Source organism: Ictidomys tridecemlineatus, unplaced genomic scaffold (genome assembly GCF_052094955.1).
Source record: "Ictidomys tridecemlineatus isolate mIctTri1 unplaced genomic scaffold, mIctTri1.hap1 Scaffold_103, whole genome shotgun sequence".
Taxonomy (NCBI): Eukaryota; Metazoa; Chordata; class Mammalia; order Rodentia; family Sciuridae; genus Ictidomys; species Ictidomys tridecemlineatus.
In genome coordinates this window covers 715,625-733,326 of record NW_027520990.1, presented here as the reverse complement: position 1 = coordinate 733,326, position 17,702 = coordinate 715,625, and the positions used below count along the sequence as shown (strand labels likewise).

Here is a 17,702-nt window from a genome sequence, read left to right as displayed (position 1 = left end):
AACTCACAGCTGTGCTGCTTGTGTTTATTGTCATCGCTCCCTGAACTGCACAGTGTGCAGACTACTGAGACAGGATTTGAGTTAGGTTAGGTATGTGGTGATGCAGAGGAGAGGCAGAACACACAGGTGTGCACAGGCTCTGTGCAAACACGACACATTCCATAGAGGGGACTGGAAACATTCCCCCACCCCCCTGTGCACGCACAAATGCTAAGGAGTGACAGTGCAGTGCAGCCATTGAGAAATGATGTTATGCAGCAGGACATCATAGTATTTGGGACCAGTGGCTACTTTGACATGCTGGTGGAAACCAGATACCTAAAAATCATGAGTTTACTTTATTACATTGAAAAATTTTCCCTCAGTCCCTTTCAAAGAATTATGTGTGTATGTCTGTCTTGTTTTCGTGTACAGTATAGTTGCTGTTCCCTGATGGTAATTGAAATACGTTTCAATTGTGCTATTAAATAAAAAAAAATTTTAAAATAAATTTCAGTGTTCAGGCTGCTGCTGTTAGGCTGGAATAAAGACTTGAAATGCTGTGGTGGTTTTAAACTTGCCAACACTCTCATCTTTATTTTTGATAGTCATTTGATTTTTTTTTCCTTTGGTACTTGGAATTGAACCCAAGGGTGCTTAACTACTAAGCCACATCACCAACACTTTTTAAATTTTTTATTTTTTTTAATAATTTTTTTTAGTTATAAGTGGGCACAATATATTTATTTTATTATTTTATTTTTATATGGTGCTGAGGATTGAACCCAGTGTCTCACGCATGTTAGGTGAACGCTCCACCACTGAGCCACAACTGCAGCCCCAATTTTTTTTTCTTTTGAGACAAGTTCTCACTAGGATGCTTACAGCTTTGATAAGTTGCTGAGGCTGGCTTTGAACCTACGATCAGTCTCAGCCACTAGGATTATAGGCATGTACCACCACACCTGTGATAGTCATTTTATTTCTTTTTTAATTGTTTGTCCTGAACTTCTCAGAAGATGATATATAGTCAGTCAAAAAATATATGAAAAAGTGTTCATCATCACTAGCAACTAGAGAAATGCAAATCAAAACTACTCTAAGATTTCATCTCACTCCAGTGAGAATGGCATCTATTATGAATACAAACAACAAGTGTTGGTGAGGATATGGGGAAAAGGGAACACTCATACACTGCTGGTGGGACTGCAAATTGGTGTAGCCAATAAGGAAAGCAGTATGGAGATTTCTTAGAAAATTGGGAATGGAACCACCATTTGACGCAGCTATCCCTCTCCTCGTTCTATACCTAGAGGACTTAAACAGCATAATATAGGAATGCGGCCACTCAATGTTTATAGCAGCACAATTCACAATAGCTAAACTGTGGAACCACCTAGATGTTCTTCAACAGATGAATGGATTAAAAAAATGTGGCATATATACACAATGGAATGTTACTCAGCAATAAAAGAGAATAAAATCATGACATTGCAGGTAAATGGATAGAGTTAGAGAAAATAATGCTGAGTGAAGTTAGCCAATCCCCAAAAGCAAATGTTGAATGTTTTCTCTGATATAAAGAGGCTGATTCATAAGTAGGGAAGGAGAGCGTGAGAAGAATAGACAAACTCTAGATAGGGCAGTGGGGTGGGAAGGGAAAGGAGGGGAGGGGGCATGGGGTTAGAAATGATGGTGGAATGTTATGGACATTATTATCCAAAGTACACATATGAAGACATGAATTGGTATGAATATACTTTTTATATAACCAGAGATACGAAAAATTGTGCTCTGTATGTGTAATAAGAATTGTAATGCATTTCGCTGTCATATATAAATAATTTTTTAAAAAATTTATTCTAATTAGTTACACATGACAGTAGAATGCATTTTGACAGGGGCTGGGGCTGTGGCTCAGTGGTAGAGCACTTACCTAGCATGCATGAGGCACTGGTTTCCATCAGCACCACAAAAAAATGAAATATTGTGTCCATCTAAAAACTAAAAAGTAAATTTTTTTTTAAAAAAAGAATGTATTTTGACACATCATACATAAACGGAGTATAACTTCTTGTTTTCTGGTTGTACATGATGTAGAGTTTCACCGTTCATGTAGTCATATGTGCACATAGGGTTATAATGTCCAATTCATTTTACTGTTCTTCCTACCTCCATCCCCCCTCCCTTCCTTTTACTCCCTCTATCTAATCCAGAGCGCTTCTAGTATTCCTAGCCACCCCACTCCCACTTGCTGTGAATTAGCATTCACATATCAGAGAAAATATTCCGCTTTGGTTTTTCGAGATTGGCTTATTTTGCTTAGCATCATATTCTCCAGCTCTGTCCAGTTATCAGCAATGCCATAATTTTATTCTTTTTTAAAGCTGATTAATATTTCATTGTGTGTGTGTGTGTATATATATATACACACACACACACATATGTGTATATGAGTATATATATGTTTATATACATACATAAAAATATATACATTTATATTTCATTGTGTGTGTATATATATATATACACATACATGTGTGTGTGTGTGTGTGTGTGTATATATATATATATATATATATATATATATATATATATACATATATATATATACCAATCACATTTTCTTTGTCCTTTCATCTGTTGAAGGGCACCAAGGTTAGTTCCATAGTTTAGCTATTGTGAATTGAGTTGCTATCACCATTGATGTGGCTGTATCATTATAGAACTTAGTCCTATGGGTATAAACTGAGGAGTGGGATAACTGTGTAAAATGGTGGTATCACTCCAGATTTTCTGAGGAATCTCCATGCTGTTTTCCAGAGTGGTGACAACAATTAGTAATTTGATGTTGATTTCATCAAGAACAAAACTCCCTGCTGGGCATAGTGGTCATGCCTGTAACCCCAGTAACTCTAGAGGCTGGGAAAGGAGAATTGCCTCATCAGACTTGAGGACAAAATTATTTTAACATGAACAAGAACAATATTAGAAAATTATAGGGCTGGGGATGTGGCTCAAGTGGTAGCGCACTTGCCTGGCATGCGTGCGGCCCGGGTTCGATCCTCAGCATCACACACCAACAAAGATGTTGTGTCTGCCGAGAACTAAAAAAAAATAAATATTAAAAAATGATTCTCTCTCTCTCTCTCTCAAAAAAAAGAGAAAATTATAATCCTTATAATACGCCCCTTGTTTTTTTAGTTTGAAGTATTGGAATTGAACTCAGGGGTGATGTACCACTAAACTATACCCCCAGCCCTCTATTTTTCACTTTGTCACTGAGGTTGCTCAGGCTGGCCTCAAATTTGCCTTCCTCCTGACTCAGCCTCCCAAATAAAGTCTCTGGGGTGACAGGCATGGCAAGTCGCCTTCATATCTGGCTCAGCTCTACTTCGCCACGTACACTGTGACCCCTGTGCAGAAATGCCCTGGGCTTGTTTCTCCAGATAAATATCGAGGATCTTGAGGACGACCTGGTGGTGAACGGAGAGAAGTCTGATTGTGTGTTAACAGATGCTGCAGTGTCAGGGAACAAAGGAAGGATTCAGCATGGAAACCCAGAGACCAAGTGGGAAGGAAATGTGGCCAAGGCTGCACCCCCGGAGCAGGTATGGGGACCCCGTGGTAACAAGGAGGCTGGCATGTCAGGGAAGGGCTATGGCATCCTGCCACGTGCCACCTGTGTCGGGTTTTTCTTGGAGGTATAATTTTCTGAATTTGCTTTGGCTGATTCCGTGGGAACCCTGATGAAGTTTGTGCTAAAGTCCTTGAGATCAGTGGCGGCCCCAGGGGTACTGCACGCAGGTCCCTGCCCTGCCTGCTGCCCAATGTGCTCCAGGCAGCTCTGTGCCTTCTGGGAGCAGCCACTTCTGGTGAAGCGTCCCTGAGGAGCTTCTCACTGCCCAGAGGAGCTGGCCCAGTCAGGAGCAGGTGGGTGCCCCAGGCAGCCTGGACCAGCTCTGCAGCAGGGTAGGGTGGGAGAGAGAGGCCACACTGACAGCAGAGGGTACGGGCAGGGTCCTGCTGCAGAAGGATGTGAGGGGCCGCAGGTGCTCCAAGTGGTGCTGGCTTGCTGCTTTGGTTCTCAGTTTTTAAGATTTTGCTTCTCTTTCCATTGATTAGAATATCTTATTTTTATTAGTCTAATGCAAGTGGAAAACTCCGGAAGAAGAAAAAGAAGCAGAAAAATAAGAAAAACAGTGCAGGAGAAGCCTCGGTATGCGATCAGACTTGACTGGCCCCTGCCCAATCCCTCCGTGCCCCTTGGGCCATGTCCCTCACGGTGGTGCTGGGAGAAGACCATTTTATTTGATGTCTTCATTTTTTCCTGTCAGGAGTATAACTATCTAAGAGGTCAAGGACAAAGAAGAGTCACCTACAGTTTTGCTTGTGATTTGCGCCTTTGTTCCTTGATTGTCATGGCCTACTCCTAGTCTCCGTGTCCCAGCTGCCCTCTGCAGGGAGAGTCCCTTCCCAGGCCTGCTCCCTGTTGCTGTTCACCCAGCCTTCATCCCGCCAGTGCACGAGGGGTGCTGGGTGTGGAAGCCCACAGACCAGATCCCCCTCAGTCAGAATGTTTCTGTTCTTGCCTTGATCCTCCTTGTCTCATTGTTCGTCCTGAAGAGAGGTGGTAGCTTTGTTGCTGTTCAGTTGGAGTCACAGGTCCCAGTTCCATTCAACTGAGGATGTGAGCTCACCTGTGAGACATGAAGTGTGGCTCTCTGGCACGATGGTTCCGAGGGCCTTCTGGATTAGTGATGGTTCTGAGCTTCCTCCTGTAATACATCTCCTCCTTCTGAGTTAGATCATCTTTTAGAAAGTACATACCAAATAACTTTTCAAAGTAACTCCTTGTTATTGGTTGTCAGAGCACTTGGAGTGAAGCCAGTGTGGCGATTAACAGTTCCTTCTGGGCTTTTAGGAAAGTGGGATGGAGGATATCGACCACATCTTGGAGAGGATTGAGGATGGCAGTGAGCTCAGCCGCCCGGGTCCCCCACCACTGAGCTCCAGGAAGCATGTCCTGTATGTGGAGCACAGGTATGGCCTCGGCCTCTGATTTTGATGGGGAGGAGTGATTTAGAAAGAGGACAGTTTGCTGTCTTTATTTATTTGGAAGTGTTAAGAGTTCATTATTAAACATTTAGGAAGTAGAAAAAAAAAAGGAGAAAGAAGTAAGGAAAAGACATCTGTGTTTCAAAGGACTTTTTTTTGGTACTGAGAATTGAATCCAGGGGTGCTTTACCATTGAGCCATATCCCCAGCCCTTTTTATGTTTTTGAGGCAGGATCTCACCAAGTTGCTTAGGGCCTCACTAATTTGCTGAGGCGGTCCTCAAATTTTCGATCTTCCTGGATGCTAGGATTATACCTGAGCATCACTGCACCTGGCTCCTTTTTATTTTTGATTTTGAGACTGGGTATTGTTAGCTTGTTTAGGGCTTGCTAAGTAGCTGAGATCAGCCTCTACCAAGGAGTCCTCCTGCCTTGGCCTCTGAGTAGACACGGGTGTGGCACCATCATGCCCAGCTCAGGACTTCCAAACAGCTTGCCTTTGTATGTCTCATGAGGCGTTTTGAGCTGTACCAGTGTAGTGTCACCCTTGGACGATCACCCATCTCTTGGTCTGGTGGGTGCTTAATGAAACCTGATCTTTGCCAGCTTTGACAAGCAAGCTGCCTGTATCATTGAGGCCCTCCACTCCGCGTCAGGGTGCATGTTCCCTGTACGAAGCATGGCAGATGAACACTGGACCCACAGGGGAGACCTACCCCAGGTTCTCTCCTAGCAGTGACCCACTGCATCCCTTGAGTGCCCCAAGGGGCCAGTAGTGGTCAGGTCCTATTACAGGTGACAGATTTAAAGAAAGCAGGCCTAGAAATCACCTTTCAAGCCCAAAATCATTGTTCTTTGGCTGCACTCTTACTTAGCTTTCTGTAATTTCGGGTCATTGTAGGAAAGCCTGACTTAATTTTTTCTTCCTCACATTTCCCACATTCTAGACACTTGAATCCGACACAGAACTGAAACGGTATTTTGGTGCTCGAGCGGTCCTGGGGGAGCAAAGGTAAGGCCCACAGCAGCTGCATTCTCAAGCTGTTTTTACCTGCTTTCATTTCTTATGGGTGGGGGAGCCATTGAAAACCCTGGGGGAGAGTACTGAAAGCCACACTGGACAGATGGAGCCTTTCCAGGGCCTGGGCAGGTGGCTGAGACGCCAGAAGGCCAGGCTGTTTCACACCTTCTCAACTGTGCACCCCATATTTTTAAAAAGGTCCTACAAGCTGTTAAACTTTGAATCCTGAAATTTTAGCCAGATCCATTTTGTTTCTCCACCAGCAGGAAAAATGACAAAAAGTTTGGGTTCTGAGATCAGTTTTATGTCACCTAACTCGTTTCTGGCTAGTCAGCCTCTGCAGTGTCAGCTGATGGTGAGTAGGCAGTGGAGTGTCCCTTGGCTTTTCCAGGGGAAGTCAGGGCCCATCCTGGGACTTTCTTTAGGAGGTGGGAATTCCACTCTCCATCTCCGTACCGAAACATCCGGAAGCTTGTGTCTTTTTAAGTATGTGTTTTCTGATTATAGAGCTGAATGCTTTTTGTTAAAGCTCCGAAGCAGTGTAGAAATGTTCCCCTCTTATTCTGATCACCTGTGGCCATGTCCCCAGGCCTTTCTGCATGCCTCTCGAGGAAGCTGTGCTGGCTTTGGCATGTCGGAGTCCCAGGTGTCTTCTGTGCCTGATGCACAGGGTTCTTTGTTAGGCCAAGGATAGGCGTGTCCACACCTTGGCTGCAGGCCCCCTGCATCCATGCAGCCCTCCAAGAAGTGGCCCACTGTGGGTTTCCTCGAGTACCTGCGCCTTGCCCAGCTGCCCTCCCAGGAACGGTGCCACCGAGGCCCACCTGCACTCGGTTGTCCTCAGCTACATCCTCGACAACACAGTGCCTTGAAACTGTGTGAGGTGTGCACGTGGCACCCTTGTCTGACTGGTGTCTGTTGGGTCATGAGTGGGCCAAGGATTATTTTTAGACTTCGTTTGTCCCCACTTTCCTTGTGTTTTACAGTTTTTGCCTTGTATTTTTGTTTTTAAGTGTTTGAGGACTCATGAGTTTCTGACTTCTGTGTGTTTTGGGTTATTTGTGAAAAGCACTTACATGAGCCACTACCTGCGCTGCTCAGGCTGAGTTCTGCTGCTCAGCCCAGGTCTGTCTGCCTGCCCCTGTGTTACATTTTTGCATCATCTTATTTTTGTAAATTATAGTTATTATCAGTCATTAGTTAATAATTACATTCTTTTTTAGTTTTTGTGGTGCTAGGGAGTGAACCCACAGCCACACACCTCCGAGCCACACACCTCTGAGCTGCCCCCTGCACATATTTCAGTTTTATGTATCTATTTTTGAGGTGAGGCCCTTCGTGCTTCCCAGGCTGGTCGCACACTCATGAGTCTGCGTGGGCCTCCCCCTCAGCCTCCCAGGCAGCCAGGACCACAGGTCTGTAACCAGGTCAGCTCACTTACTACCTTTATAGTAGCACACTTTTTTGTTGTTTGTTTCTTCAAAAATTTAAGTCCTACTGAAGTATGTCCAGTGAAAAGCTGTGGTTCCCTCCTTCTTGGTCCCCCACCCTTGTCCTGTTGTTCAGAGACCAAACCTTAGCTCATTTCTGTTCCTCCCTCCTGGTGACCATTCAGGGTTTCCATATAGCTGTGTACTGATCTTTGGGGGGAATCTGACTTCCTCCTGAGACAGATGGGGTCTGCTCCCTTCCCCCTGTCTGTGCTGTCTCCACACCCCCCTGTGTCGCTCCTCCTGACCCTCCCTCCAGCATCCGTCAGGGCTGCCTCCTCCCCTAGACTTCTGGCTGGAAGCTCACCTCAGACAGACCTGGCGGTGCCCAGGATGCTGTAGACTTCCAGGCACCGGTGGTTTCCTTTCCACTGCTTGCTGCATGTGCAGAGTTGTGCCATGTTGTGCCTCTCAGCCTCTGGCCATGCTTTTCTTTTTGTGTATTTGTTCTTCTCATACAGTTTTAATGTCTCTTTTTGAGAAAAGAAAGATGCTGTTTTGTCCTGTTCCGGGTAGTCCAGCTCCTTATTCCTTGTTTTGTTTTAGTGAAATAGGGCACTGTTGAAAAGCCTAGAGATTGGTCTACACACATCCACATCCCATCACTCAGCTCAGGGTGCAGCCCTTCCAGGCCTGGCTAAGATGCCACCTGGCAAGGGAGCCAGACCCCCTAACAGCAGCTAAGAACTCTTGCCCAAAGGGGGCCTGGGACCCTCAACTTGTCGCTCCACAAGAGTCGCAGGGAGCTGGGTGCCTGAGGACCCTCAACACTCTGCTCTCGGTCTTCTTCCTTGCAGAAATATGCCAATTTCCTCCTCAGTTTTCCTCATTGTTTCCATGTTTTCCTTTTCAAAGATTGGAGTCATATTACTGGGGTCTGGGTCAGAGGTCCACTTCCCTAATTTGCCTCTGGCCACAGCCAGGCATTCCTCCTGTGCAGCCTGTCCCACAGGAAGCAGCTCGTTTGCTCAGGGAATTTCAGTGGCCCTGAGCTCCTGCTCTGCACCATGTTCTAGGGTTTCACTTTTGTTTCCTTTTTGTCCCTCTTGCCTTTGTGCTGGACTATTGGCCTCCCTGTTCCCCTGGACCTGATGGTAGCTGCTTGCACAGGTCGCAGCTGGGGTCCCCTCTTCATGCAGCAGTGCTTTGCTCTCCCTCCCTGTGTGCCCCCCTGCCCACTGCTCTGCCTCCAGGGAGAGCTGGAGGGATTGGGGGGCCAGCCTGGCCCCTGGCCCGTGGAGGTAAAGCTGTGCCTGTCTCCTCCTCCCCAGGCCGCGACAGAGGCAGCATGTGTAACCCAAGTGCACGTGGCTGACAACCCCCAAGAGCACCTGGCCGCGGTACAGCAAGCCAGGTGAGTCTGTCACTCCAGCAGCAGGGGGCTGGCACACTGGCCTCAGTGCCTTCTGGGTGGGCCTTGCAGCACCATGTGCAGCTGCGTGTGAGGTATGGTGTTCCTGAGGGTGCAGCAGCCTGTATGTCCCCAGCTGGCCTGACCTGTGCAGAAGCTCTCAACTTCCTTGCCGTCTGCCTCGTCCTCTGGGTGCCATGCTACAGGAAGCAGCTAAACAGACGCTTGCATTTTTAAGTGTTTTTTTTTTGTGTGTGTGTGTGTGTGTGCTGGCACTGAGCCCGAGCCCTCCAAGCCACACATGCCAGGCTGGGCTCTGCTGCTGAGCTGTATCCTCAGCCCTTGAGTTTGTTTTCACATTATGATAATTTGGGGGCTGGGGTTGTAGCTCAGTGGTAGAGCGCTTGCCTAGCATGTATGAGGCCTTGGGTTCGATTCCTAACACCACATAAAACTAAATAAGCAATATAAAGGTATTGTGTCCATCTACAACTAAAAATATTTTAAAAAATCAATAATGTATGATAGTTTTATGTTTAAAGAAAACAGCCATGCAGAAGGTGCAGGGTAGGAAGTGAATGCCCTCTCTGGGCATCGGCTACACAGCATAGAGAAGCATCCAGACATCCCTCTGCAGGTTGATGGGGCACATACTGTAGAAGAGGTCATGGGTGTGTAGAGGACATGTGTGGAGGGTGGTAACCAACGCACCTCACCTGCTGTGCCTGTGGGGTTGGGGATTCTAGAAGAATCCCCTTGGACTTCCAGTGAGGATCGCCTGGGAGTTCGGGACCTGTACTTGTAGGATCAACCCTGATGCCTCTCATGTATCTTCTCTTTCCACCAGGTCTCTTGCCCTTCTAGCAAAGGAACCCGAACATGGTAGAGATAGGGGCTCATTGTCTCAATCTGCAGGACTTGGACCTTGGGCCGGGCTCTCAGGATGGAGTAGCTCAGGGGAAGCCCATGAGAACCATTGGCCATTTAGCGGTTGTCTTAGCAGACTGAGTTTTTCAGGTTAACCAGAGGAAATGGTCCCTCCACACAGTCACACAAAAGGAGCAGAACCATATTTGGTCAGGGGTTACACATGGCCAAGGCCTCTGACCTGGCCCTGTGCCCACTGCTCGCCTCCTGCCCCAGCCCCTCACAGCCACCCTGGCTGCTGGTCCCAACCAGACGTGATCGGGCACCCAGATGGACCTCCATGCTCCCATCCCTGAGGTTTGTTGTCCTGGGCCACTTCGGCTCCATCCTTTCCCAGAGCTCATCTGAATTCTATACAGAAGTGAGTCTTTGTGGAAAGCAAACGGAGGCCAGCTCCCGGGACAGCCCAAGGAAGCAGTGGGAAGCAGGCCCAGGTGTTCTGAGAGAGTCCCTGGACGTCAGCCTCTGGCCCAGAGGCAGCCCAGCCCCAGGCCTGGGTGACCTGTGAGACCCCTCAGATCGAGTGGGTTGGTATCACAGAGTCCTTTCTGAGAACAGCACAAGGGAGACCATTGGGGCTACTGTGCTCTGTAGAGGCGCCATGTCCTGGCATCCAGCACACCCTCTCTGTGCACTCTCACCTGCCAGGTCTGTCTATGTGGCTGTTGGAATCGAAAAAAGGGCGTTCCTTCTTTGTGTTTGAACACAGTGAGGAGTACCAGCAGGCACAGCACAAGTTCCTGGTGGCCGTGGAGTCCATGGAGCCAAACAACCTTGTGGTATGTGGGCCCCACAGCTGCCAGTGGGTGGAGGGCGAGTGCCCGGGCAGCTGCTCCCTTGGCAGTGGGGCCTCCGGACCCGAGGGGCACTGTGAAGACTTGGCACTCAGGTGCTCTCCTGCTGGGAGCTGCGTGTAGTGGCACTATGGTCCTTCCCAGGTGCTGCCTCTGTCTTGGGCCTCACTGGGGAGGTAGGGGGAGCATGTAGATCCTGCTGGCCCCATGTCCCCCACGTAGGGGGGGCGGGAACCTGCTTGCTTTCAGTCCTCTGTCCTGAGACCTGGGAGCGAATACAGCCCCACTGGGCAGGCAGTTTCCCCAGTTCCCACCTGGAGCCAGGTCCAGGCCTTGGCTGGGTAATAGCAGTGCACACCTGGAGTCCAAAGGGAATTTCGTCTGTCACCTGGTGATCATCTCTCCTGGTGTGCACAGGTCCTGGTGGACTGCAGGGGTGTCCTTTGGGTCCCTGCCTGTGACCTTCCTCCAGAGCTGCCCTTCTTTTCTGGTAGATTCTGCTCCAGACAAGCCCCTACCATGTGGACTCACTCCTGCAGCTCAGTGATGCCTACCGCTTTCAAGAGGATCAGGAGATGGCACGAGACCTCATAGGTGAGACCCAGTAGGCAGTGCAGCCTGCCTGTTCTCGCCACTAGAGCAGATGCAGGTGGCGGGACGTTGTCATGTAGCACTTTGTGGAAGGTGTGTCATGCCTGGTTTAGTGTGTCCCGGAACTGGGCAGCCATCACTGCAGTCCATTCCAGGAAAACAGCCTGCCATCTTCTATCTTCCCCCAGGCCCCAGAACCCCTGACTTCTGGTCAGACTCTCCGTGGCCCTACCTGTGTGGGGAGCCATTCAGTGGAAGCACTGTGCATGGTCTCTGCCCATGGTTGTGTGCCCCATGTGTGGTGTGACCCAGGTTTGCGTGTGCTCTTGGCTGGATAGTACTCCCCCTTTGGACAGACGTGGTTGGCGTATCCGTCATCAGTGGTGGTTCTGGTTGCTCTTCCGTGTGTGCACGCATGCTGCTGTGGGCATCTGGGCCGTGTTTGTATCACCTGGGGACTGGGCATGAACAGGACATGTGGCAGTTGCACCCCATGGTGTCGAGGGCATTTCTCATTCAGGCTCACATGTTCTGTGGCTGCAATTAATGCCGTGGCACCAGGGAAACCTAGGAGGTCCCATTGCAGGGTCCCAATTCTGTGACCCCTTCTTTCCAGTGCTTCGCTTGTTTGGGGTCTTGGGAGTTGCAGGCGCCTACTGTGGCTGACTCCTGCCTCTGTGTTGCTGCCCACAGAGCGAGCGCTGTACAGCATGGAGTGTGCCTTCCACCCCCTGTTCAGTCTCACCAGTGGCACATGCCAGCTGGACTACCGCACACCTGAGAACAGGTGAGCCGCCTCTCCTGAGGGCAGCCCTCCCTGTGGCCTGGGATACTTCTACAGGCCTCACAGGCCTGTGTCTTGATTCTTAAATCAGTGATGCTTAAGTCAGATTCAGCCTGACAGAGCAGACCTGGGTCTATGCTCTGCCTTATATCATTTCTGTGCTGACCACCTCTGGCATCAGCCCCGAGGCAAGCCTGCATGACCGCAGCAGTCTTCCTGCTGTCCTGTGTGTATTCTTGCTGCTCTGGGCAGCGCTGCTTGGCTGTGGCATGGCCCCCACCTTATGGCCACCATGCCCTGTCTCAGTGCAGCAACGTGGCTATACTGGGCACTCTGTCTAGACTTTCTCCACTGGTTTCTTTTTCTAGTAAACTCTCAGTTCTAAAAATAAGTCTACAGGATGACTAAAGTCACATAGCTTTATGTACCCAACAGTAGCGCCATTGAAATTTGAATGTAAATTAAGATCATAATTATAACCGTTTTTAGCTCATTTCCCTTTAATAACAAGTAGCAAACCAAAAGCAAGATAATGATTTCAAAAAGCTTGGTTTTCAGGGAGCTGAGGCTGTAGTTCAGTGGCAGAGCTCTTGCCTAGCACATGAGAAGCACTGGTTTGATCTTCAGCAGCACCACATAAAAATAAATAAAATAAAAAGTATTCTGTCCATCTACAACAACAACAAAATTTTTTTAAAACCTTTTTTAAAATATTTATTTTTTAGGTGTAGATGGACACAATACAGTGCCTTTTTTAATGTGGTGCTGAGGATCAAACCCGGGTCCCACCTGTGCTAGCCGAGCGCTCTACAGCTGAGCCACAATCCCAGCCCCAACAACAAAAATTTTTTAAATACTTTCAGTACATTTGTGTGTGTTCAGCTCTTCAGGCGGCATACACAAAGCTTCTCCCCAGACACAAAAGGCATTCGCAGACTCGTATGATGACCTGGACACTGGCGTGGAGCCAGGTGGCTCTCAGAGGCTGCTCTGCTGTTTGCTGCCACTTGAACTCACATGGACCTTTTTGGATGTAGGAGCTTCTACCTGGCCCTCTACAAGCAGATGAGCTTCCTGGAGAAGCGTGGCTGCCCGCGCACCACACTGGAGTTCTGCAAGCTCATCCTAAGGTGAGTGTCCACCAGGGATCCACTCCTGCCAGTCCTCATGGCAGGGGCTTCTGGGCTGCAGAGACCCTAGGCCCTGACATTTTCCTTGCTCTCTTTGCTCTTCCCTCACTGTGCTGCCTGCGAAGCCTTGAGCCACACGAGGACCCGCTGTGCATGCTGCTGCTTGTCGACCACCTGGCCTTGCGGGCCCAAAACTATGAGTACTTGATCCACCTCTTCCAGGAATGGGAGGTAGGTGTGCGCTTGCAGTGTGACTAGTAGCCATGGTGAGGCCATGAAGCAGAGCCAGGGTGGGTTCCAGGGGCCTCCTGCCCTTTAGTCTCCCTCAATTCTGCTGTTGAGCAGAATCAGATCTTTCCAGAGGGAAGCAGCCTGGCATCAGAACCCCAAGATGAGCACACAACTGCATCGAGTGTGCGTGTAGAGATGGTACTTAGTAATGGACAGTCAGGAAGACCACAGAGCTGGGCGTGCTAGGCACAGAAAGGGACAGCCACTCAGTGAGGGAAGTTGTGATGCAGGGCTGACAGGGACCCTAGGTCCTGAGTGTGGGGACGACAGTCTGGGTAGTCATGATTGGTTACATGTTCCAGGTCAGAGTCGCACATAAATGCCACCTGCCATCCTGGGCCCCCCAGACACAGGAGAGTGGGGTTTGTCTTGGGCTCCACTGAGTGCTATAGAGCATACACTATCTTGCTACAGGTGGGGTTTGCACACAAGTCAAAGCAGCAGTATAGGTGTTTTGGGTCAGGCTCCACGTGTGAAGATCAGTCTCACTTCTCGCTTTAGTGTAGCTGCTGCAAACTGAGTGGGACAAACAGCTGAACAGAGCTTGTCCAGAGGGGGCTCAGGCCTAGAAGGGGAGGAGGGGGAGGAGCCTGTACTTGTTCTACTTTTCTGCTTGAACTTTTCACAGTACATATTTTTCGTGAATAAAGAAATACATTTTTCATAAAAAATAAGTAATGAAAAACAGGTAAATCATTTAAAATCACATAACTCTTTATACAGTTGGCCAAGAAGTCTCACTTCTAGGGATCTAGTTTACAGAGATTCCAGGAGCTCAGGAGAATGGCTATAAGAAACCCACGGGGTCCCCAGCACCAGCCACAGAAGAATGTTTGTGGTGGTTTATAAGATTACAGAACTCTGTGGAGATGAGCATTCCCTGTTAATGGAAAAGCATGGAGTAGATCATGTCTGTTACATCGCACACAGAGAAAGGCGGGGAAATGTTTGAAGAGGATAGTGACCCCTCTAGGTGGGGGCAGTCCTAGCTTGGCTGCCTTAACTCTGGACCCTGCTGTGTGGGGAGAGGGAGTCGCTCCTGTCCCCCACAGTGCTGAGCCTGAGGGGCTCAACAGAGCTCTTTTACCACTGACGTTGTCCTTCTGCACATTGAAGACCCCCAGGTGGAGCAAGTCCTCCATCCAGGTGTGGGGGTGGCCCGCTTTGTCAGCTCACTGTGGTGCACCTGGTCCTCACAGAGGGCAGGCCCCTCACCTGGCCTCTTGCTCCCTTGTAGGCTCATCGGAACCTGTTGCAGCTCCCAAATTTTGCCTTCTCGGTTCCATTGGCATACTTCCTATTGAGTCACAGACAGACCTCACCCAGCATGAGCTCAGCTTTGCCAGAGAGAAGGCCTCCCTCTTGATCCAGCAGGCACTCACCATGTTCCCTGGAGGTAGGTACCACGCTGGCCTGTGCAGTGGTTCTTCCTGCGGGTGGAGACCTGGTCCCAGCCCTGCCTTGTGCTTAAAGAAAGATGTGTTCTCCAGCCAGCCTAAAAACTGCTGATTAGCTGATTATCCACCTCAGCGGGCCAACTGCATGCCAGCCAGGTGGGAGGGGGATTTGGGTGAGGGACAAACTGTATGTCCACTAACTTTGCTGTTAGTTACAGGGCAGGAGAGAGATACAGGGTATGCACATTGGTGTTTAGTGTTAGGGAGAGAAACAGCAGCAGAGGGTTGAGCGGGGCCTGGACCTGATCCACAGGCAGTATGTGGCATGGCCCTGCATTTCCAGGGTGCCCCCCCGCCACACTAGGCCTCTATCTGCACCCAGGGCAGGTCCAGGGGGATGCTACCTACTCAGGTGGCAGGTAGGGAACCTTCTCCACAAGCACGCAGGAAGTGACCCTCTAGAGGAGGCCGTCCTTGTGCTTGAGGGTAGGAGTGTTTTTTGTGACAGAGGTGTGCACACAATCGGTGACTGCCCCTCTGAGGGGAAGTCCCAGAGTCAGCACTGCTTTGTTGGCTCTGATGAAGCCATGGAGAGGCCCCAGCACTGGGTGGACGCGAGCACAGGCAGACCCACCTGCAGTGTCCAGAGCTCCCTGTCAGGAGCAGAGCCAGCTCACCAACTCAGGGCTCAGCCCATCATCCCAGCAGCCACCTCTGTCCCCCTTGGGTTCGATGCAACTGGGAGCCCTCGGTAGGCCAGCCAAGGTGGGGTACACAGAGCCACAGGGCCCACGTTGAATAACAGAGCTGCCATGGCTATCCCTCAGGAGAGACCCTACTACGGCTTGTCCCTGGGAGACAGTTGGTAGGCCGGCATTCCCAGCAGCTGCCTCTGGCAGGGTCTTGGCATGTGGGCAGTGTAGGGAAGCCCTGCCTACTCAGCCGGAGAGTACTGCATGGGGACAGTACTAGAGCTGGAGAGGCCCTGACCCAGAGGACTGGACACTCAGAGCCCGTGACCATGTGTTGGCCACTGTCCTTACGCTGGGGCCCTGTGGGGTCACCTCCTCCAGGGCACTGGCCGACCCACTCCCATCAGTCTGTCCTAGGGTCTGTTGCTCATGCTTGAAGGGTGATGGCAAGTCTCCCTGAGATGTGGAAGGGCACTTGGAGGACAAGGGTCTGTCTCCAGGGTGCAGAGAGGTACCTGCTCATCCTTTGTGGACCCCCATCCTCAGCCACTCCCGCTGCAGCAGCTCAGAACGCTGGTCAGACTCAAGGACCCCGTGGCCTTGCAGCCTCTGTGACGTCATGACTCCAGTCATGTCTGTGATCAGGGCCCACAGGGCCCCGGGTCCTTGTCCTGGCCACTGAGCACCTGAGCCTCTGCTTCCTCCTGCAGTCCTCATGCTCTTGCTCGAGTACTGCAGTGTGTGGCCCGATGCCACTGTCTCCAATCACCGCTTCTTTGGACCAGATGCTGAGATAAGGTAGAGCCTTGGTGCCCTGCTGGGATAACACCTGGTGGGCATCCTCGTCGACTCCTGGGGGCCCTCGCTTACCTTCAGGGCAGTGGAGGGGTGGCAGGTGTGCTCTGCTCTGCAGGGTCAGGGTGTGTGTGTAGCTCTGTCTCCTGGAAACCTTCTTCAGCCTGGTGGCAATCTTGGAGACAGGAAACCCCTGGGGATGTTGGTTACTGTCCCTTAAGGAAGACCTGGAGTCTGTCCACATATGGGTCACCTTACGTCTGAAGAGAAACACTGGTGGGTCAAGTAAATGGCCTCTGGCCTAAGACATGAGGTTCACCTGATGCCTTTTGACAGGAGTGGGCAGCAGGGCTTAAGGTCAGACAGCATGACCCACAGGCACTGACTGTGGGCAGAGGGGCTCTCGTTTCTTGTATGTTCCACATTCTGCATTGGCATATATCACCTTTTTCATGTTTCTCATAAAAATACAGAGGAGACAGCCAGGTGTAGTGGCACAGCCTATGATGCCAGCAATGCTGGAGGCTGAGGAGGGGGATCCAGCCTCAACAACTCAGCGAGACCCTGTCTCAAAGGAAAAATAAAGGGGGCTGCAGTTGTGGTTCAGTGGTGGAGCACTTGCCATGAACTTGTGAGGCACTGGGTTTGATCCTCAGTACCACATAAAAATAATAATAAAATAAAGATATTGTGTCCATTTAGAACTAAATATATATATAAGATATGTAAAATAAAAAGGCTGGGGATGTGGCTTAGTGGTAGAGTACCCCTGGGTTCAATCCCCAGTACCAGAAATAAACAGAAAACATAAATGAAAGAAAAACATGTTATGGGGGTCCACCCCAGAATCCCCGTCCCCTAGGCAGCCTTCGTCCTCTGCACTTGCTCTCTGCAGACACACATGTACACTGAGCAACTCAGTCAGCTGAGGAGCGCAGACAGCACCAATTCAAAGTCCAGACCTGTATACCCTCCCTTCCGGAGGTGAACTATCCATCAGTAGCTGAGAGACAGCCTCTTTTTGCTCCAGAAGGTCCTGCTGGGGGGTCTGCTCACAGGCTTTGCTCCCACAGTCAGGCCCCACCATGGCTCAGGCATTGCTCCCAAAGCCAGCCCTCATCCTGCACCCTGATGTTGCTCCCACAGCCAGCTCCCTATCCCTGACCTTGGCTTTGCTCCCACAGCCAGCCCCCTGCCCTTACGCTGGCCTTGCTGTACCCAGCTCCCCATTCCTGACCTTGGCCTTGCTCCACCCAGTCCCCCATCCCTGACCCTGGTCTTCCTCTCACAGCCAGTCCCCCATCTCTGACCCAGGCCTTGCTCCGACCAGCTCCCGATCCCTGACCCTTGCCTTGCTCCCACAGCCAGCTCCCCATCCCTGACCTTGGCCTTGCTCCACCCAG

General features: G+C 50.1%; 1 protein-coding gene across 1 annotated transcript in view; it reads left to right on the top strand.

Moving 5' to 3' along the window:
- Window positions 1-207: 207 nt before the first annotated feature.
- Window positions 208-17,702, top strand: part of LOC101977862 (TCF25 ribosome quality control complex subunit) — a 29,426-nt gene continuing 11,931 nt past the window's right edge. The window contains 16 exon segments of the mRNA XM_078035812.1: window positions 208-303; window positions 3,429-3,590; window positions 4,124-4,198; window positions 4,904-5,022; window positions 5,984-5,994; window positions 5,997-6,048; window positions 8,819-8,901; window positions 10,474-10,604; window positions 11,114-11,213; window positions 11,904-11,997; window positions 13,032-13,124; window positions 13,250-13,355; window positions 14,653-14,719; window positions 14,722-14,811; window positions 16,215-16,302; window positions 17,484-17,505. Of these exon segments, the coding sequence (XP_077891938.1) occupies window positions 208-303; window positions 3,429-3,590; window positions 4,124-4,198; window positions 4,904-5,022; window positions 5,984-5,994; window positions 5,997-6,048; window positions 8,819-8,901; window positions 10,474-10,604; window positions 11,114-11,213; window positions 11,904-11,997; window positions 13,032-13,124; window positions 13,250-13,355; window positions 14,653-14,719; window positions 14,722-14,811; window positions 16,215-16,302; window positions 17,484-17,505 (1,389 nt within the window).